This window comes from Galeopterus variegatus, unplaced genomic scaffold (genome assembly GCF_000696425.1).
Source record: "Galeopterus variegatus unplaced genomic scaffold, G_variegatus-3.0.2 Scaffold1409, whole genome shotgun sequence".
NCBI lineage: Eukaryota > Metazoa > Chordata > Mammalia > Dermoptera > Cynocephalidae > Galeopterus > Galeopterus variegatus.
The window spans coordinates 109,710-131,785 of NW_007727520.1; the positions used below are offsets into that span (position 1 = coordinate 109,710).

Below are 22,076 nucleotides of genomic sequence, written 5' to 3' on the forward strand. Positions count from 1 at the left end.
CCCCCCCCCCCCCCCCGTTCTTTTGGGGGGGGGGGGGGGGGGGGGGGGGGGGGGGGGGGTTGCCAAACCCTTCCTGAAGGTCCCTGGGGCCCAGAAAGGTTTAATAATTGGCTCAATAACACACAGCACACACATATTTTGACTGACATTTCCTGGCCAGTGCTCCTTGCTCCCCAGCAGGGAAAGCCCTTCCAAAGAAAGATGCCAACTCAAGTTCAGCTCCTTAAAATCCGGCTCAGCCTCTATCTGGGCCTACACAGTGGAGGGAATGGGCAGGCATCCCTGAAAGCATTCACATCTTCATGGAATAAAACAGAGAGAAACTGGGAATGGCAGAATCAGGAATTTAAGACCTACTGGCATGTTGAAGCTGGACAAGTTGTTTTTCCTTCCCCATTCTTAATCCTTACATATGAAGAGAGGGTGGCTGTCATTACCACTTGCTTCTCTCACCTCAACCCATTAAACAAACTAATGGGAAGAACTCAAGGACAGCACAGCTGTGTTTGACTCTGAGCAGATAACAGCAATATTAGCTAATGCTCACCACATGCCAGGCACTGTACTGAGAACATTAAACAGCTTTATATGCATAATACAGATGAGGAAACTGAGGCACAGGAAAGTTAAAGTCATTGATCAAGGCTCTAAGGCCCTAATGTAGAGGAGTTGGAATTTAAACCTACAGGTTTGACTCTGGGGCCTGTGGTCTTAGACACTCTGCCACTTACTAGCTGTGCCATCTTGTGAAAGTAATTTCTCTAAGCATTACTTTTGTTATCTGTAAAGTGAGGGTAATGACAGTGACCCCATAAGGCCCTTCAAAGTATTAAAAGAGATTAACATAAGTACTTAGCATCAGGAGGGGGTCCCTGCACAATTCCAAGGGATGCTATTCACACACGATGTGCTACAAGGCAGTCCTGCCTGGCACAGTGAAAATGCTCAAATGCCACCATTATTATTCATTATCTTTGTATGACAATGTCAATTATCAGGGTCAAGAACCAAGAGAAAAGCTGCTCATCCATGAAGGCAGGTGTCAGCTCCTCCCAAGAGCTCTGCTTTGCCACCATCCATTCTGATTTCTCCTTTCTCAGAACTCTGTCAAGCAGTCTACCACAGGACATCTTAGTTCTTATGACCAATTTCGGAGCATGTCTTACTTCCCTAAGCAGGTGTAAACTTATAGTGTCACACACACAGTTGGCCTTCAGGAACTGTGGTAGTTTCAAAATGTTCACAAATTTTTTCACAGTCCTCCCTTCAAGACAGGGAGCCAAATTCTCTCCTTATGTGTAGGCTGAACTTTTTGACTCACTTCTAATAGAATAAAATGTCAGTGACGATGTACAACTTTGGATACTAGGTCACAGAAAGAATTGTGGGCTTCCTGCATGTGCGCTCTCTCTCTCTTGCATAGCTTGATCTGGGGAAAGTGAGTTGCCATGCTATAAGGTCACTCAAGGTTCCTCATGGAAAGGTCCATGTGCTGAGGAACTGAGGCCTTCTGCCAACAGCCATGGGAGTGAGCCCTCTTGTCACTTACAGTTTAACAGGGAGACATATTAATCAAATAATCACACTAATTATAAATTTGTGTAATCACAAACTAAGACATATGCTTTTAAAAAAAAAGCCCTGAGTGGGGTTAGGGCTAGAGGGGAAGGGGTCAGAAAGTTTTCCTGAGGTGGGGACACCTGAGCTGAGATCTGAAGGGTGAGGCAGTGTTAGCCAAGCAAATTATGTGTGTGTGTGAGTGTGAGTGTGTGTGTGTGTGGTGGGATAACTGGAAGACCATTCTATGCAGTGGGAACAACGTGTGAAAGGTTCTGTTGCAGCAGGACCCAGGCTCATTCAAAGTCTGTGTGGCTGGAGGGCAAAGGTAGGGGAGGGCAGTGTGGGGTGGGGGGCTGGAGTGAAGTTTAGTTTTTTTCCTACAACAGAAGCCAGTGATGGTTTCCCAGGAGAGCCAGTGGCATAATTTACATTTCCAAAAGATCACTTCAACTGCTGCATGGAGAAAGACATTGAAAATAATACAGGTCAACCATCCCTTAGCCTCAATTCCAAAATCCAAAAAGCTTTTTTTAATAACATATTTTTTATAACTCATTTAGTGACAAAGCCTGACCTGAATAGACATGAGGCTATTTATAGTCTTTATTTATCCACTTAGTGTGAATATATGTTTGCCACACACACAAAAAATGTGTTTCATTATGGAGAGCTACTGTAGACTCCCCCAGGGCTATTACATAATACAATACATGTATTGTTGTTAACATTTTTAATCAGAAAGACCCTTGTTCTGGTGTTATAGACTGAATGTTTGTGTTCCCCCCCACCCCCCAAAATCATATGTTCAAATCCCAACCCCCAATGTGATAGTATTAGGAGGTGGAACCTTTGGGAGGTAGCTAGGTCATGATGGTGGAGCCCTCATGAATGGGATTTGTGCCCCTATAAGAAGAGACACCACAGTTCTCTCTTGCTCTCTGCTTCCTGCCACATGAGGATACAGCAAAAAAGTGGCTATCTATAAACCAGGAATAGGGCCAAGAACCTGACCATGCTGGTGCCCCGATCTCAGACATCCAGCCTCCAATACTATGAGAAATACACAGAAATGTTTGTTATTTAAGCCACCCAGTCTACCAGTCTACAGTATTCTTTTACAGTAGCCCAAACTGACCAAGACAGCCAGTTATCAACTTATTGCCAGCTAATATGATGTTAACAGTGGTCAGTAGAAGACGCTGGACAGACACTGCAGGAGGAAGGGTTTTTTCCACCCTGGTTCTGGTGTGTTCACCAGGCAGGCAGCATTGGTGGTTTCTCTGGCATGGTGCTAGGCTCCTGCAACATGCACAGCTTCTCCATGTCCAGCCGATGTCAAGTGTGGAGCTTTTACATTGCTCGGCTCCTACAGTGTACAGCACCCAGAAGCCCCCAGCAGCCCCCTAGAACCCATTCTCTTGGGTGGTTTTGCAGTGAAATGCCTTCCCTGAGACACTTCACTATGAATTTCCTTCCCCAGCACCCTAGCAGGAGGATTTCCAGAAATTTTTGCTGGTGTAGCTCCACAGTGACTTGTCTGCCACTCAGGAAGCATCGCTGTGCCCTCTCCAACGAAGACAGGATCTCAGCCTGGGGTGGAGGGAGTCTTCCTTGGGCAGTTTATTTCAGCCCTGGAGGTGGTGGGTGCTCCTATATCTGCTACTACTGTACTCTTCAGAGCTCTTTTTACTAGTCAATCCTTCTTCCTTCTTCAGTCCTCCTTCATTACGCCAATCTCCTATTATAGTTAATAATTCTTTACATTAAACTTCCTGTGTTCAAATTACTGTGTGGTCTCTCTCTCCTGATTGAACCCTGACTAATATTCTGAATCCTAAAATGTGCCTAGGAGTTTAGGCTAAGAGATTCCAGACCTGAAATAATAATGGCATCTATGTACCACTTATTAAATGTCAGGCACTGTTCCGAGGGCTTTGTGTTGTGAACTAATTTAATCCTGATAACTATCCTATGAAGCAGGTACTGTTATCACACCCTCATTAAAAAGGAGGAAATGAAAAATGTTTGCAGAGAGACTTCTGATCAAGATGGCGGAAAAGACGGTCCCCAGCATCACCCTCTCCCACAGTCAACCAATTTACAACTATTAAAAAGCAACGACTACCAAGCTGGGGCTGCTAGAGCTCAGGGGAAGAGGAGGAGAGACCTACAGAGTTCATGAAGGCAGGAGAAGCCACGATGAGAGAAAGAAAGGACTGCTCCCACCATTTTGAGCCCCCATCATTTCAAGGCTGGCCCTGGTTGAGCACACAGAGCAAGAGCTGGCAAAATCCACAGCTGTGCCCTTAGTATGAAGTTGCTTGGAGGCTGCAGGGGAGAAGACGGCTTTGGTGGCCCCCAGATCAGTAAGACCACTAACAGGTTTCCCATGAACTCACATAAGAGTGAGGGGCCACAGACAACTGAAAAAAGGAGCCACTCACAGGCCAGTGAGTCATCACATGGCCCGTCCCATGGGAAGTGTTTGCAGTACGGGGGGTGGGGGAGATGGGCCCACCAGGGGAACATGGGCACAGCATGGACAGCTGATCTGCCCTCCAATCAGCACAGGCCCACTCAGTGGAGACTGGTGAGGAATACAGAACTGCAGGAGGTGCAGTTAGCTGAAAAGACTCAGGCCCAGACCTGAGTTTCCACACAACCCAGGTGTATTGGACCTCACAAGACGAGGAATACAGAACTGCAGGAGGTGCAGTTAGCTGAAAAGACTCAGGCCCAGACCTGAGTTTCCACACAACCCAGGTGTATTGGACCTCACAAGACCTAGAAGTACTCACAAGATTAAAAATTAAAACCTGAGCTACACAAAAAGCCTTCCCCAGAGAATCAGCAGCAAAGCAGCAATGTAGCTCAACCAGGAGGCTCAAGTTCTGGTTCCCTTAGGAAGTTCCCCCATTTTAGAAGTAAACAAAGGACAACAAATTAGTTCCAGTGCAGTTTAAGTGGTGGGAATAGCAAATAATCCAACTAACACAGAACTGAAAGAAAAAACAAAAATTCCACAGATCAGAGACAAAGTTTGATATTAAACAGTAAACATCTAATACCACCAAAGAACAACTATAATATCTAGGAGAGCTGGAAGTCCCCTGAGCTCTTAAGTCAGAGTTGGGGGAGGACTGAGGGCCTCAGCTTTGCCCCCCCTGACTTCTGCACCCAGCATAGCAATGACCACCAAGATGCCGGTGGAAGCACCCCAGGCTCCCAAGCTGGATGGGGGATGCTGAGGGCCTCAGCCTCACTCTCCTGACATCCACACCCAGCCCAGGAATGACTGAGCCACTGCCAGAAGCACCCTGGGCTTCCAGGGTTGGGGGGGGGTGGGCTGGAGGGAGGCCTGAGAGCCTTAGTCACATCCCCTGAAGTCCACATCCAGTCCAGCCACAACTGAATCACTGCCAGAAGTCTCCTGGGCTCCCCTGCTGGAATGAGGGGGGTGCCACCAGCCTCAACCATGCCCCCTGCCCTTCATCCTCCCACCCTCTCCCCTCCCCTCAACTGCTCTGCAACAACATCTTAGAATATAAAAAAATAAATAAATAAATAAATAAATAAATAATTTTTTAAAAGGAGGAAATGAGAAAGCAAACAGATTAAGGAACTTTCCCAAAGCCACACAGCTAGTAAAGGCCAGAGCTGGGATTTAAACCCACGCAAACCTGTGGCATTATAAACCTGGGAACAAGAGTGAGGTGGCAGTAGAGGTGGCAGGGGAGCTAGTTGGAAGGCTAGTGTGTCTCTCTCACCTGCTGTCAGGCCTGTGCTCATACCACCGATTGCATGCATTCCAGTGCCCTGGAATTATCTGTCTAGTGGTCCAGCTGGTCCTCAAGGGCAAAGACCATGTACTTTCCTCTTGGAATGTTAAGTGCTTAGCACAGAACCAGCCTGGGGTACACTCAGTATTCACTCAGAAATTGCTGGACAAATGATGTCATAAATGAGGTAGAACCACAGACCCAAATGCCGGCTACACAGCAGGCTGAGGCTTCTGGGTCAGATCCTGTGCTTGCAGTAACCCGGCCTCTTGAGCCCTGTCCTCAGAGCCCCTCTGCCTTGCCTAATCTGGGGGCAGACACCTGACATTGGCTGACAAAATGGCCTCCTGGATCTCTTTCAACTCTTGAACTCCAGGACCCACAAGAAAGCAAATCTGGCCACATGACTTCTTTGCCCAACACCCTTTATGCTCCTGGGAACCACAGGATAGAGTTCACTCCATGAACCTGGCCCCACCTGCGTTTCAGCCTCTCCCAGCACTACTCCTGGCTTTACTTTTTAGGGGCTAGCAACACTGAACTTGGGAGACCCTGCACACCCCATGCTGTTTCCCTCTGGACTTCTGACTGTGCTGTCTCCTCTGCCTGGAATCCCTCCACTCCCCACCCCACCCCCAGCCTTTCCCTGCCCAGTTAAGCCATCCCACTCCCTTTTAAAGACATAGGCCAAGAGTCTTTCCTTTAGGAAGCCTTTCCTGCTCCACCCACCGTGCCCATCTGGGTACACTGGCTCTCCTATGTGCTCACATATAATCCTGTATCTACAGCTACTACAGAGAGATCCCACTGTATTCTGACTTGACCTGTTTGGTTTGTGGAGCCAAGGGAAGTGCTTAAGGCTCAGAACTCTGTGGGCCAATCATAGCTCCGTCAGTGATCAGCTGTGTGACCTTGGATGAAACATTTCACCCCCTATGCCCCTCATCTATGGAATGGGAATAATTATAATGCATATGCTATTGGGTTGCTGTGAGGACTAAGAATGATGATGTATGCAAAGTGCTTAACCCTGTGCCTGATAAAAACAGCCTGTGACAGCAGTTACTACTACGAATGTCTTAAGCTCAGAGGCTGCAAGCTACACATCCTGGTGGTCTCACAGTGTCTGGATCACAGCAGAACACAGTGGATGACTGAATGAATTCATTCTCCCTCCACCCCATTAGCTTCCACACTGTTCTCCCTGTCACCATTGCCTCTTGCATTGCCACATTACTTTTTTGAGGCATACCTCTCATCAAGTCATCCTCTGCTCAAAACTAGCCATGGCTTCCCTGCCTGCTCAAGTTGGCCTCCCCAGCCTAGCAATCAGAGCCCTGTGATCCGGCCCTCACCCACCTCTCCACTTACTCTCTAACAGACATTTGAAGTTTCAGTGACTCTGGCTTGCTCTCTGTTCTCGGAACAGGTTCCCACCTTTCTGCTACCTAAAAGGCCCCAGTCCTATTATGTACACTTTGCTAAAGTCTTAACCTTCCTCAGGACCACCTTAAAAATCACCACCACTCAGAAGTCCTTCCTGTGCTCTCCTCTTCTTGGCACCTACAGCACTTGGTAGATCCCCTCCCACAGTACTAATTATGTTCTGCCTCACATGCTACATCACTCTGAACTTGACTATGTCCCCCTTTTAAACTAGGAGCTCTCTAAAGGCAGCTACTGCTTTTTGTATCTATCAGTAGTAATCCCCCAAATCAATTTAGTTGGAACCCAGAGCAAAAATAAATTGTTGAAGTCAATGTGGTTGAAACTCAGAACAAAAGGAGAGATGATACGGTTAAGTAAAAGTCAGTATGTACCATGTGTTTATTCACTGGTACTCAAGGCTAATGGATGAGTTCTTTTAAAAAAAGAGGTTGATCTCTTAATAAGGAGAGTGGCTTTAGTTAAAGAATACATACGTGCAGTAAAATATGCTAATCCTCCATAGGAAGAGAGGATCTTTTCCATGAATTAAAAAGGAATGGAAGTAGCTGGAAAAGATTAAGACAATTATCCCTGCTTTTCAAAGGGGTTTTATCCACCTCCCCACAAACGCAACATACAAACACTCATGCATACAATCTGATTAGAAGATGGAAAATAGCCCATGTATTAGTTTCCTAGGGCTGCCATAACAAAGTACCACAAACTGAGTGGCTCACAACCACAACAATTTATCATGTCCTAGTCCTCGAGGCTACAAATTCAAAGTCAAGGTGTTGGCAGGGCCATCCTCCCTCCATCCTCTAGGGGAGGAAGAGTCCTTGTCTCTTCCAGCTTCTGGTAGCCCCAGATGTTCCTTTGCTTATGGCATCAGTCCAGTCTTCTGCACCCATCTTAGCAAGGCCAGCTTCCCTCTCTGTGTCTGTGTCTCTTCTCCTCTTCTTATAAGGACACCCGTCAGTCATAGAGGATTAAGGGCCCACCGTACTCCAACATGACTTTATCTTAACTAGTTACAATGGTAACAACCTTATTTCCAAATAAGGTCACATTCTGAGGTACTGGGGCTTAGGACTTTAGCATGTCTTTTTTAGAGACACAATTCACCCCATAAGAGTCCATTTATCCACTTAATGGCAGCTGTGGCCCTGGGGAAAGACTGGAGCATTAGCCAGCAGCCCATCTCCTTAAGAGAGCCCCTCTGGACTGAAGGGACATTAAACCCCACCTTCAGCACACACCTCTCCCCAAAAGAAGTAAGCAGGGGTCCACACTCCTAAGAACCAAGGGAAAAAATATAATTCCAGATAACCTACTTAATTCATATTCTACAGACTGTCTGGAGGGAGAGAATTAAATGGATCCTCATCCAGAGATACCACCAACGAAGTCGTGTGGACTGAGGGCAGGAACTAGTTCTGATGGAAAGATCTGAGAATAAGAGTGAGAAAGTTTCCCCTCAAAGCTCTGGCCAACAGTCCTCTCACTGTTGTTCTAGGGAGCTAATGCTTTTGAGGCCCTCTGATCTCAACAGGGGATAAAAAAGTATTTCTTCCCCTGCTCCCTTAGGATGAAAGCATGCAATTTCTCCCAACAGCAAGAACGGAATGATGTTGGAATGAAACATGGATGGGGCAGGGGAAGGAGGGTGGCAAGAAGTAACCTGGAGCAGTCAGAGAGTCAGAGTCCTACCTGGATGGGTACTTGCGGACACAGGCATTCACTCACTCACTCACTCATTCGTTCATTCATTCAACAAATACTTACTGAGCACCTACCATGTGTCAGCACTATGGATACAGTAGTAAATGAGACAGACGAATGGTTTCTGTCCCCACCCTCATGGTACTTAGTATCCACTAGAGCAGAGAAATAAAAAACTAAATGAATTAGCGAGGTAATTCTAGATAGTGCTAAGTTCCTAGGTGGATAATTCACAGTTAGACATGTTGCAGAGTGAATAGGGAAGAGGTACTTCAGATAGCAGGTTCAAGGAAGGCCACTCTGAGGAGGTGACACTGGAGGCGAGACCTAAAAGATGAGCAGGAACCAATCATGCAACAGTCTTTAGGAAAAGCATTCCAGGCAGGACCCTGTGCAAAGGTCCTGAGGTAGGAACATGTCTGATGTATCAAAAGGCCAATGTGGTTGGGGTGCAATGGGGAAAAGGGGAACCGGATAAATTTGGAGAGGTAGGCAGCAACCAGACAAGGCAGGAGTTTGTACCGTATTTTCAGGGCAGTCATGGAAAATCCCTGAAGAATTTTATAAAAGGAATGGGAACTTCTGACTTATGCTTGTAAATGCAATCTGGCTGTAAGTAACAAATGCACTGGTTTCAGGGTGGAGGCGTGGAGAACAGCCAGAAGGTGGGGACAGAAATCCAGGTGAGACAGGATGGGCTAGTGGGAAGGCAGAAGGAAATGGACTGAGTTGGGATCTGTTTCAGAGGTGGAGTCCAATAGAAAGGATGTGTCAGACCCAGAGGAGAACTCAGGGCTTCATGGAGTATATCAAAAGCTGGGATACTCTTAGAACTCATCTCCTAATTAACACAACTTACATATGAAGAAACTGAGGCCCTGCCAAGATGGAATCCACCCCAGAGGTTACACAGCAACTCAAGGTGGCTCCTACCTGAGGGGTCAGGCTCCTGGCTCACAACCCAGGACTTCATCTTCTTCTAGAACAAGGATTGGAAACCACAGCCCACCAAATCCAGCCTGCTGCCTGCTTTTACAAATAGATTTTACTGGAACACAGCACACTCATTCATCTATTCAGTGACTATGGCCACTTTCACACTACGGCAATAGAGCTGAGTGGTTGTGGCAGACACCGTGTAGCCCACAAAGCCTAAAATAGTCTCTGGACTAAAAGATCACGTAAAACATACTGGCCGAGTTTCAGAATGGACCTGACAGCTCTCTGGGATCCCTTCTTTCTAACTGGAGCCTCACCCAGGGGCTGTCCTGTGGGAAAGGCTCCTTCAACATTACCTCCCTCTGCCTAGGGAAATGGCAAAACACAGTACTGTAACATTCACACCACTAAAGTTGTAGAAATTAAGTTCTATAAGCATTTCCAAGAGACAGAGATTATTTCTTTTTTTTTTTCCTTTTTGTCTTTTTTCGTGACCAGTAATGGGATCGCAACCCTTGGTGTCGCGCCCTTACCGCGACCGGCAACGGGATCGCAACCCTCGGTGTCGCGTCCGCACCGCACTCAACCAGTGAGTGGACCGGTCTCTATATGGGATCCGAACCCTCGGCAGGAGCGCCACTGCGCTCCCAAGTGCTGCACTCTACCGAGTGCGCCACCGGGCCGGCCCAACAGAGATTATTTCTAACTGGAAAGATCATGGAAGGCTTTCTGGAAAAGGAAAGATTTGAGGGGAGCCTGAAAAGATGGGTGGAGGGCATTCCAGAAATCCTCTAAGTCACCCTGAGCCACAGCAGATAACCTAGGACTCTGCTGAACTGTAGGGAGTGAGTTCCCCATCACTGGGGGTGTTCAAGCCAAAGATGCTGGACATTAGGCAGGGATAAGGTTAAGGGAGACTGGACAAGATGAAAGACATAATCTCTTGAAATTACGGCTTCCACAGTGGCAGGCTTATGATTTCTTTAGTCTCATCCCTTATTATACTTGCTGAGAGACACACACAGCATAGAGACAACTGGAGTGGTGGTGGGCCGGGGGGAGGTGGAGGGAGAGACACACACAGAGATAGAGAGAGGGGAGGGCTGAGAAGAGGAGAATGTGGAAGAGGTGTACTCACACCCAAAGTCAAAGAGCCCATGAGGAAATCCACACCAGGGCTTTTTCCCCTACTTAACTGCTACAGAGAAAAAAAGAGTAAAAGCCTGGCAATTAGGGTTAAAATTAATCAAATGTCCCTTTAATACTTCTGGCTTGGCACCTGGCAGCTTTCTTAATGTGCCTCATTGTTCCCCGGCAGGGCCTAGGCGGCAGGAGCCCTCAGCTGCCTCTCCTCTACCAGGGGAGCCAGGCTGGAGAAGGGTGGGGTGGGGGAGGTGCACCCCAGGCCCACAGAGGTGGCTCTGCTGGGAGACCCTGTCCCCACAAGCAGAGCGGCCCCACTCCATTGGGAAAGACAACTCACACCATAGCACAATGTGTGAAAACAGCCTCAAGGCAGGGGTGGCAAGAAGAGTTGTGGATGGGAAAACTGACAAGTCCACTTATCTGTACTCTGTTAGCAGGCCAGAAGGTGTACTTCCCACTTTATGGGTGAGGAAATGGAGGCCAAGAGAGGTTACATGAGCCCAGAGGAGTCAGTAAAACGTGGTAGCTAAGAGCACAAGTTTGAGAGTCAAAGATCTGAGTTTGAATCTAACCTCTTATTTCCTATGCTGGCCTGGGAAGCTGTATAAGCTTCCTGAGCCTCAGTTTTCCCATCTATAAAATGACAACAGTAAGAGCACTCACCCCCCAAGTTATAGCACTGAGAAAATGAGATGGGCACAGTGCATGGCATGCAGTAAGAGCTCAGTAAATTAATGACTGCCATTGTTATTGTTATGGAGCCAGGACTCAAAGACAAAGCTAAATCTGAGTCCAGGACTGGCCGCCACACCTACCTGTGCCCCACACCCTGTGCCCCACTGCCACACCAGGAGCCCTCTGGAAACTCCAAGGGAAAGCTTCTGAATGGCAGGCAGAGCTGCGTCACTCCTGCCCTGGCAAAGGACCCTGTACACAGAGACATGGGTAGCTGCCATTGTCATAACTTCCTCACCCAGTTAGCTATGTGGGGCCCCAAACTGCTCTCACACAGGCTCCCTCTTTCCAGAAATAACCCTGGATGACTTTAAAGTCCTCTCATACAAGGGAACATAGCATGTGCCATTTCTGCTTGGAAAGCCATCTTTGCTCTCATTCTGCAGGATCCTAACACTCCCCCAATAACAGAAACACACATTCTGGGATTTCCTGACATGCTAAGAAGCATAAGGCAGAAGAAAAGTGGATTCTGTAAAAGTGGGCATCACTGCTAACAAACCTATGGCAGCCCCTGATACAGCTGGAACAAACTTTATTAGACAGGGTGGACCTCAAATTCAGATACCTACAGAAAGAGAAAAGCAAGGTAAATGGTTTCCTGGGCTGAGATAAAGCAGGAATTACCTGAATATAAACTTAAGTGACCCTGTTCAAGAGCTCAAGGTTTATATATTCATATTTCCAAGTAATCATCTTTTGTTGTTGTTTTTTTCTGAAAAGTGCATTAATCTTGGAAAGATTAACCTTGACTTATTGGTTTTTCGACTAGTCGTGTCACTTATGCTCTTTGAACCTCAGTTTTCTCATCTGTAAAACGGGGACCATAAGTCGTGCCCTGCCTGCTCCATGAGATAAAGAGAGCAAATTGGAAAAAAGGCTATGGAAGCTTGTAGATTAGAAAGCAGGGCTCCCAAACGCAAATATCTCCTGAGGCCAGGCCACTTATGTGGTTTGAAACCACAGGTTTGAAACCACAAAAGGCCAGTTTTGAAACCACAAAGTGTGGCACGGGCTGCGGCCAACTGAGAGCTGGGACCTGTCTAGAGGGGGCAGGGTGCTGGTGAGCCACACAAAATGTCTCTGAACTCTATCTGGCCCACAGGTTTATAACCTCCGTTTAAGTATACATGTTAAGGTTTTTAAAAGTATATATATTTAAAGATCAAATAAATTAACTTTTAAAAAAAAGCTCTCTGAAGGAAACAGCTATTACAGTTTATTATCGATAAAATAACCAGGAATCCAACCTATAGACCCTGGCACTCCAAGGACAGAATCACTAAGTTTTCCTTAAAGGTAGATGCCAAATTTAGAAGCTGGCTATTTCGCACATAGATACACACATACATACACATTTTAACTGTCAGCAGCTGACTTTGATCAATACTCAGGGGGAAACATGCAAAAAATAACAGTTTTCAGCTGAGAACATACAATGTACTTTAGCAGCAGGAAGTAATTTTCACACACACACACACCCCCACCAGATGTTTCCAACCTGTTCCCGTGAAGAGACTCCCTTCCTCCAGAAACTCCTGCCAGTCCCCTCTGCTCAGCAGCCTGCCTCTCAGAGGAGGTTGACATTTGTGACTCACAGGGGAGACCCATACAAACACACACAACCCTGGCGAACTGGGCTCTTGGGAGGCTGCCTAAGTGCAGCTTCCAGGAGGCACGTGGGACCTGCTGTAATCCCTGACCTGGCACTGCCGCCTGGGCATTCAGCTAAAGGAGAGCTTTCCAGAGCCAACAACACATCCAAGAACCAGGCTCCCGGGGTTCTCTGCGATAACCTCCCACTGTGGGCTCCTCCTGTCCCAGGGAGAGGGGGCAAACTCATGGACTCAGCCAAGATCTGTGGTCAGTGGCTGGTGGAGGCCAGAGGAACTCTGTTTCCATCACTTCCTAGCTGTGTGGCCCTGGATATGTTACATGACCTCTCTACACCTTAATTTTCTCATCTTTAATTTAATCACCACCATAACACTGTTCAGTAGTGATGACTATGCTCATTTTAGGAGAAGGAGGCTAAAGACCCAGAGGTCAGGCATGGAGCTGCACGTAATGGAGCTGCACCTGGTAATCAGGTCAGGCTGTTTTCCAATTCTACACTCCTCTCTCCAGTACAAGGAGAGGTTCACTGGGTCTCCATAATGCTACCCATTCCTAGAGACCCCTAGTCTAGTCCCTCATCTGCTTACAGGCACCTCACTCTTGCTCCAATGACAGGAAGGCAGAGCACCTATCCCGAAAGGGCAGCAGACTATAGGCACCAGAGGAAAACCAAGTTCTAGAGCCCCAGCCAGTCCTTGCAGCCACGGCAGTGGGATTCCAAAGTGCACCGCCCATACCAGATCCTGGCCTTTAAGCCAGATCAGCTTGCATCTGATGTGGTGCTGTTACTAACAGGCACTACAGAGCTCCCCTGCTGGTGCTGACTGGCAACTCAAGAAGCTGCAGATAAACACACTCCCCAGGAATAGAAGTTCATAAGCAAGTCCTGAAGCACCCTGGGGAGAGAGGAGTGGGCCCCTGGGGAAGGAGAGGTCTGTTTCCTTGGATGTGGGTGGAGAGAAGAGCATCCCTGTGGGACCCTCAATAGGATTTGTTAAGCGTGTGATCCTTGGCCCACCCCAGACCTGCCCAATCATGCTTATTGTGTGTGGGCCCTGGAGTCTCCATGGTTAACAGGCTCCCTGGGGATTCTGGAGTACCCTCAAGTTTAAGAACCATTCCCCAAGGCCAAGCTTTCTGCACTTGGCCGGCAGTTATGGAGTGCCAACCATGCCATTCATTCAGTCATTCACTCGTTCTCTCAGTCATACAACAAATATTGTGGCAAACAAGAGAGACCAAGGCAGAGGTTAGTTCCTGCCTGCAAGAAGCAGACAGTCTGGACAGATTAAGAACAATTACTACACTGCATGACAGACTTATATAAAGGGCTTTAGGACCCCAGAGGAGAGACTGCCAACTCCAGCTGCCCCAGCGGGGGTTCATTAGGTTTGGGGGCAAGGAGTCAGGGAGGAAGGGTGTGAGAGCCCTCCCTGGAAGGGCCTCTGATCTAAATAGGCAGATAAGAAAATCAGGACTCAGGGAACTACCTGGTGAGTGGCCCCTGGGTACTGGCACAACCAAAGGGTATTTCCCGGAGGTGCAGGCTATGAGCTGAAACTAGAAGAATGCAGAGGGTCTGCGTTCTCTCCCAGGGTGGGAAGCAAGAAGGTATCCCCAACAATTGTTTCAGATTCCAAAGAGTCAGGGAGTGGGGTACAAAGAGCAGCCTCTGTATGCATAACTTCCTCCCATCCCCAATAATCAGAGAGGCTGCACCCACCTGGTTCCCTCCACCCTTCCCACAGCAACAGCACAACCACATTTACTGAGCCCTTGTTCTATGATGAGCAATGTGCTCAGGGATTTGCCCACAGTGACTTATTCAACCCTCAAAAGAACCCCCAACACAGTTAACATTGTTCCCATTTTACAGACCAAGAATTCTAGGCACAAAGGTCAAGTGACTTGCTCAAGCCTAGGGACTTGAACCAGACAGTGTAGATCCAAACCCAGAGCCCTACACACTGCCCCACAATGTCTCAGACTAGAAGGAACTGGGAATCGTTTTGCCAATGGGCCTGAGGAGGGATGGGCAGAGGTTCCTCTTCAAGGTCACACCACCTCCAAGTGACCAAGGGCTCCTTCTTGGCTGTTGTAGCGGTTCGGTGTTAGGGCAAATGTCTCTCCCCTCTGCTCAGACACATGGGCTCCCACAGCACCCTCGCAGGAGAGAGTGGAGGGGCAACCGGGGGCAGACAGGTCCTTTGTCCTGTTATATGAAGGAGGGTAGAGTGGTTAAAGACTCAGGCACTGGGTCAGAGACTCATAGGCTCCAATACCAGTTCCACCACTACAGGCTGTGCCTGTCCAGTCAAGTGCCTGCGCTTCTGTGAACTTCGGTTCCCACATTCATTTCTACCTGTTCATCATTGTGAGTATTTAACATGATGTACAAGTAATGGGCCTAGCAGAGTAAGTGCTAAATAAATGGTAACTGCTATTACTATTAACATCATCATCCTCATTATCATCCACATCAACATGATTCTGCTAATTAGTATCATTTTATCTTGTGGCTTTCATCACCTGAGAAAGCTAAAGAAAATTCAGCAGTTCATGCTCAGAATTCTCTCAAATTGAAAGGAAAGGAAAAAATGGGTCTGCTTTTTCCCCTTCCCTCTCCTATCTCTACTCAGCAGAGGGCAGCAAACAGGAACCATCCAAAGATAAGAGAGAAGAGAGACACATGGAGGGAAAGCCACACATGCATAAATACACACCCACCCACCCCAGCAAGAGGAATTGTTTAGCTTCCTCTAGCTTCCAAAGTATGAACACTCTGCCTCCTCCAGCTAAGAGGGCCAGGCGGAAAAAAGTCGACACTGAACAGACGGAAGTTCTTTTTCAGCTTCAGAGAAATTTTCAATGAATTGACTTTTAGTGTGTATGGAGGTGGGGGGATGCTGTGAGGGGAAAGGAAGGCAGCGGCAGAACTTGTAAGTAAGACTAAATAAAGATAGCTTTCAACTGCTCCTCCTCTCAACCCTCTACTGTGTGTTGGCAAACATTAGTACCCAAGCTTTCCCTAGCAAGAAACCGAGGCCCCCACAGTGAATCACCTCAGCCAAGGGGTGGCAGGGCTGCTGGGATGAGAGTACAGAGCCCCAGACTGCAGGTCCTGGGTAGCAAAGAAATTTTCTCTCAAGGAGGACCAAGTCTGACCCCTAGGGAGTGACTACTGCCTGGGCTGCTGTCAGCAGGACTCTGGGGTGGGCATTCATTGACTTCTTTTCTAGCTATCTTTCTCTTCCTCCCCACTGGAGCCAAGATACTATTCTCAAAAACTGCTCTTCCCCAGATCTGGGTGGTCTGACCACACCCCTGGCCCCAGAGGAGGTTAAGTCAATCAGCACACCTCATCCTACAACTGTGAATGGTTCAGCATTAGATCCTACAACTTTGAATGGTTCAGCATTAGATCCAAACCTAAATGGTTCCTATTAGATCCAAATTGGACCAATAAGACCTGAGGAGATCTTGCTAGAGCTTATAGGAAAGACACTTCCTCTCTCTTCTATAGAAGCTACCAGAGGAGACAGACTCTCCTCTAGGATCTAGGTGTGGATATGAGGTCTGAAAGAGCTGCTACTGTGGAGGCTCTGTCTAGGACAAAGCCAACATACAAAGTCAGAACCAAGATCCAGAGAAAAGGAGCTTGAGTCCTGACAAAACCACGAACTTCTAGATTATACTATGCCTGAAGCCAATTACAGTCACAGGAGCCAATACATTCCCTTACTCATTTCAGCCCATGTGGCTTAATTCATTGTTAATCGCAACTGACAGAGAATCTGAGGTGGCTCTTAGGCTCAGATTAGCTCTGTCTGCCGTGGACAGTACTAACGTGCTATGCATCCTTTTAATTCCTCTTCTCCCCTGCTGGGTCCCTTTGCCACCTTAAAGCATAACCCACTTTATGTGCTTTAAAACTATAAAATGTTGGGAAGAAAATTTACCAAAATATATCTACAAAAAAGCCAAGTAAATTCCCCCAGATAATTGGTCTCATTAAATACTGGCCTCCAAAACTTGGGGTGATAATCTTGGCTCATGAAGGACATAATGGTAGAGAAGGATCAAATAATAGTATGTGAAGGGAACAAATCTTCAAGGTAAAAAGAGCGAGAACTTGGAGAAGAACTGGATTCTGGTCTGCATTTCTCCCTATGAGAGCTTGTTTAACTGATTTCCCCTCTTCTGGGTCTTAGTTTCCACAATTACAAAATGAGAAGGCTGGACTAGATGACTTCAGAAGCACCCTTGCCTGCTCTGACACATTTCGATCATTCAGCAAACACACCCTTTCTTCCAAGTGCCAAACCTTGTGCTATGTGCTAGAACAGAATGTGGTTCCCACCTCAAGACACTTCCGGGAGGGGTGGCCACAATGCACTTCTTGGCCACAGGAACTCAGACACGTATAGGTTCCCTCCTTTTTTCATTACACTGGGCATGAGGACAGTGGTTCTCTGGAGAGGCAAGCCTCTTATTCAAGTCCTTCCCTTACCGGCTCTGACACACATATGGGATGCAGAGTCAGATATACACAAAACACAGACCCCACTGCAAATACTGGTAGGAGCATTTAGCTGCCACATTTGCCTTGAGGTGCTTTTTATTCAGTGAGGAGATCTCATGCCATTTCTGTGTAAGAGCTGACTGTAGACAAGATACAATTAGCAAGCTAGATGGTTATCTTTAAATGGGCCTTTGCTTTTTCATTCCTGATTTCATTATCTGTTATCATGTCACTGGAGCCAATAGATTAAAGGCTCAACATCCTTAGACTACAGCCTGAGAGAAGGCATTAGAATATGAACATATCCTTAAATTGTGGCCTCATCACAAATTAGTTAGGGAGGCCTGTTTAAACAACACTTCCCTATCCAGACCTTTCCAAACCAACTCACAGGATGTTAGAGTTGGAAAAGTCCTAATAAAGTATCTATTCCCTACATTGCAAATGAGTTTCAACAAGTCGTTAACTCCACTTGAGGCACAGTGTTGAGAAACAGACAGAGGTGGTCAAGTCTGGACTTAGTGAGAAAGAGATTGATTAGTAATGTTTGCCCTGACCTTGGGAGGGGAAACACCACTATAATACACATTTGCCTTTCCCTCTTCTGAAGTCAAGCCTGACTTCATAGATGAAGAATCTAAGGCCCACAGAGGTTAAGCTACTTTCCTGAGGTCATACAGTGAGTTCAGGACAGAAGAGAGGACGACAAGCCAGGCCTCTGTTCCCAGGCCTTCCTCAACTGGGCTCCTTGGGAGACAGCAAGCCCAGAATGAAAGAAAGAATGAAGGGAGCCAGATTTGCTCTGGTAAATCAGCGACCCTTCCATAGTGGCATCAGATTTCACCTAGGCATAGAGACAGAGGAGTGATTAGCAATCTAAAGGATTTCCCTCTGTGGAAAATTAAAGAAATCGATCCAAGGCTGCATTTTTAATGGTACTTTAACTTTCTAATGGCCAAGGCTCTGCCACCAGAAAAACTAAAGAAAGGGAAAAAATGTATTGATTTCTGGATGTTCTAAGAATAAAGTTCAGCTCTGACACAATAAGAAAACTTCTGATATTTGAAAATTAAAGTCATTGGTATTCCATTATCCCACCAATTTCTACTTCATGGATGCTATTATCCAATGAAGTCATTTCTCACAAGAGATTATAGCTCAGAAATGGAGAGGGACTACATGGAGTTTCCTAACATAGGTTTTTAATAACCAGTTCCCAAGCATAGAATATGAAACAGACTGTAGAATTAAACCAAGATGTTAAGCAGATTGGGGCTAGGAATGAGAGGGACCCTCAAATTAAAAGGAAGATGGCTTCAAAACTGGCTTTTCTTGCTTGGTTTTGCAGCTTTACGAGAAGCCAGCTGTCTGACCAGATGAATGCTGAAATCCTAGAAGCGTTATGTGTCCTTTATAAATCAGCTGCCCTACCCAGCTCCAGAGGTACACACAGGATGAGCTACCATGACAGTTATGTAGACCTACATTCTAGCAGATGATAAACGCTCTCAATTTGAAACTCTTTATTCTTCAATACAGTGGAGAAATCAAGGAGTTACAAGACTGCTCAACCAGTGGGTATGCTACCCTCAAAGAAACTTCTCTCGGATCCACAAGGAACATATTTTTCATTTGGATAAAGTCCTGTCAGACTTCCTTCCAGTGCCTCTGCAGTTATTTCTACCAGAAAGATAAACAAGGTGCTCTGGGATGACTCTCAACAATTACAAGAGTGACAGGCTGAGCTCAGAACTGGTCAGCCCTTTCGAAAAAACCCTGTATGTTTGAGATGCCAGATTTCCCAGATAGCGGCCTGACCCATTACATGCACATTCCAGTGCACTGGGATGAGGAATGGAACACCATCACTCTGAGAAGTCAGCCTCTTCCCTTGAGGCCAGCTGATATTCAAACAAGGGGCTGGGGGCCAAGCCCAGTGCTCTGCATCTGTGGGAGAGTGAAACAAAAAGGGGCTGTGTGGAAATTTGGCAGGGTGTCCTGAATGGCAGCAGATGAATGCTGAATCCTGTAGCACCTACAGGAACTTAGCATTGGGGAAACAGCTCCATTCTGCAGCTCTCGGGAAGCAAAGAGATTTTCTTTAAAGCAAGAATAATCAGTTGGTAGCCCCTGCACCCTACCAAAGCCCTCCATCACTTCTTCCTCCTCCTCTTCATGCTATACCAGAGAGAAAGAAATGAACAGGAACGAGACCTTCCCAGATAAGCTCCTCTGTCCATTTCAGTTAGGGGGATAATCAGTTGGTAGCCCCTGCACCCTACCAAAGCCCTCCATCACTTCTTCCTCCTCCTCTTCATGCTATACCAGAGGGAAAGAAATGAACAGGAACGAGACCTTCCCAGATAAGCTCCTCTGTCCATTTCAGTTAGGGGTTCCAAGCAGCACCAAGCTGCTGCTCCCCTCTCTCTCTGCCCAAAAGTCTACCATTACTCCATCAATCTCCTCTTGCACAAGTGAGTAATTTACTTTGAAAGCTCAGGCCAAACTGGCAGTTAACCTCGACCTTCTTTCTACACATCTGGGTCTATAGAAAATGAAAATCAGGACATCTCTGGCATCTATAGCGTATGAAATACGAGGGCTTTCTCCAGGCAGAGGCAGAATGTCAAGAGCTATTTTAGAACTGGCTACAGCTACTCCAAAGGAGAGTTTGCACTTGGGCAGGACACTCTCCCTGGACCTGGGGCTGTGTCTGGTATGGAGACCCCACCGCTAGGGATGCTACAAGGTACTCCTGCCTCAGGAAAGAAAAAAAGTAACCATTGAACTCTTCATTGATTCATTGATAGTATCACAGAATGCTGAAGCAGGACCAATAAATACATTTTACAGATGGAGAAATAAGGCTCAGAGAGATGGGGGAGATGATCAAGGAGACACACACAGAAAGTTAATGGTAGAGCTGAGGATAGAACCCTGGCCTCCTGACCCTGATGCTCCTAAAGGGTAGGAAAAGAGGAAAAAGACTTCATGAAGGAAAAACCCATACGGATAGAAAATTTAAGGGTCTAAGTTGGTTATCAGGGTTTGAACCAGGGGTTTAGGAAAGAAGTTGGGGCCCTTCGTTCCTAAACAGTAAGATCTACCAAAAAGATCAACCAGACCCTCTGGGATGGTTTGCAATAATTACCAGAGTGACAAGCAGAGCTCAAATTGGTCAGCCCTGTAGCAAAGAGCACTCTGTGCTCAAGATGCCAGACTGCCTAGACAGCAGCCTGACACTGGGAAGAAAAAGGAAAACCATCAACCTCAGAAAAGTCAACCTTCCATTGAGGCCAGCCGACAATCAGTTAACTCTGACCCCAATGCACAAATTATCCACTTCCCATGGGACCAGGGAAGTCCCATAAGAAAACCTGAAATGCCTCACTGTATGCAACAGTTCAGGCATGCTTATGCTCACTGGCACCTACTGAGCTAGGAGCTGGGAGGGTAGGAGTGATGTGACAAAGCTTCTGCTATCAGGGAGCTGCAAGTCTAAGTGCATGCACACACACACACACACAGAAAACATATATGTGTGAGTTCAGAGGAGGCAGAAACAGTTAAGATCTCAGTTTTGGCTGCAAGGAACACCACACATAATCAGACTGGGCAAATTCAGAAGAGACAGAAAAGGCATGTGGGCACCAATAGCCTCTCGGATATTTTGGGGGTCGCTCCAAAAGATCCTCCACCTTCTGGACTCCCAGGAGGTCAAGGACAGCAGGTCCCTCAAGAATCAAGAGTTCACCTCCTTCTCCACCCCTAGGGGCCTGAAGCTCCAAGAGGAACATGATCTTTGCTTCCTCTAAGGAATCTACAGGAATAAGGCTGAAGGGAGAGACTGAACAAATGAGGAGAGGAGAGAAGGGAGGCCCAGGTATCTTGCTGGGCAGATGGAAGAACAGGAGCGCGGCTGACCTGAGTAGCGAACACTCGGATCAGCAGGTGGGGTGGAAGCAGAGAAGACTTGGACACCAAATAGAAGGACTAGTATCTCCATTCCTATCAGCAGAAGGAGTCATCCTGGGATACAGGGAAGCAGATAGGATCCCCAATAGAGAGAGAGATGCTGGAAGAGATCAGGGAATACCAGACGGGGACAGAAAGGAGGATGGTAACATAAGCTAAGAAATAGAACTCCTTTCTGAGCACCTGAGGTCCTGGGTTCTAGCTCCAGTTCTCTGACTGGCATAGGACTCTGGACAACTCCCTGTCCTTCTCTGAGCCTCAATTTTACCATCTGAAAAATGGGAAGGGAAGAAGAATCTCTGGCGCTGACTCTGAGAAGAAAGAGGGGAAGGTGAAGGAAGGAACCTCAGGCTATAAGTAAATTCGGGGAGAGGGTGTTCTCAACCCCATGGCAACTGAACTCACCTGTCCGGCCGCCGGGGCCACCGCCGCCCCCGATCTCCCGGGAGTGCCGTCGGGCTGCCGCTCGCGGTACAGCGCCCAGAGCCCCACGTTGGGCAGGAGGACGAGGGCCGCCAGTACCAGCGCCACCGCCTGCAGGAGCCGCTTCTCCTTCCGCCTCATCGGGGCCGGTCAGCCCCGCCGCGCCCCGCCGGCCTCTCCGAGCCGCCCCCAGCTCCGCGCGTCCGCCCGTCCGCCCGGCGGCGGCAGCT

General features: G+C 47.4%; 1 protein-coding gene across 1 annotated transcript in view; it reads right to left on the reverse strand.

The window, feature by feature from the left end:
- LOC103593759 (polypeptide N-acetylgalactosaminyltransferase 10-like) overlaps nucleotides 1-21,987 on the reverse strand; it is a gene marked incomplete at its 3' end in the record, with an annotated part of 122,221 nt that extends 100,234 nt beyond the window's left edge. The window contains exon 1 of the mRNA XM_008576817.1: nucleotides 21,829-21,987. Coding sequence (XP_008575039.1) covers nucleotides 21,829-21,987 — 159 coding nt within the window. The remainder of the gene's footprint in view (nucleotides 1-21,828) is intronic.
- Nucleotides 21,988-22,076: the final 89 nt, after the last annotated feature.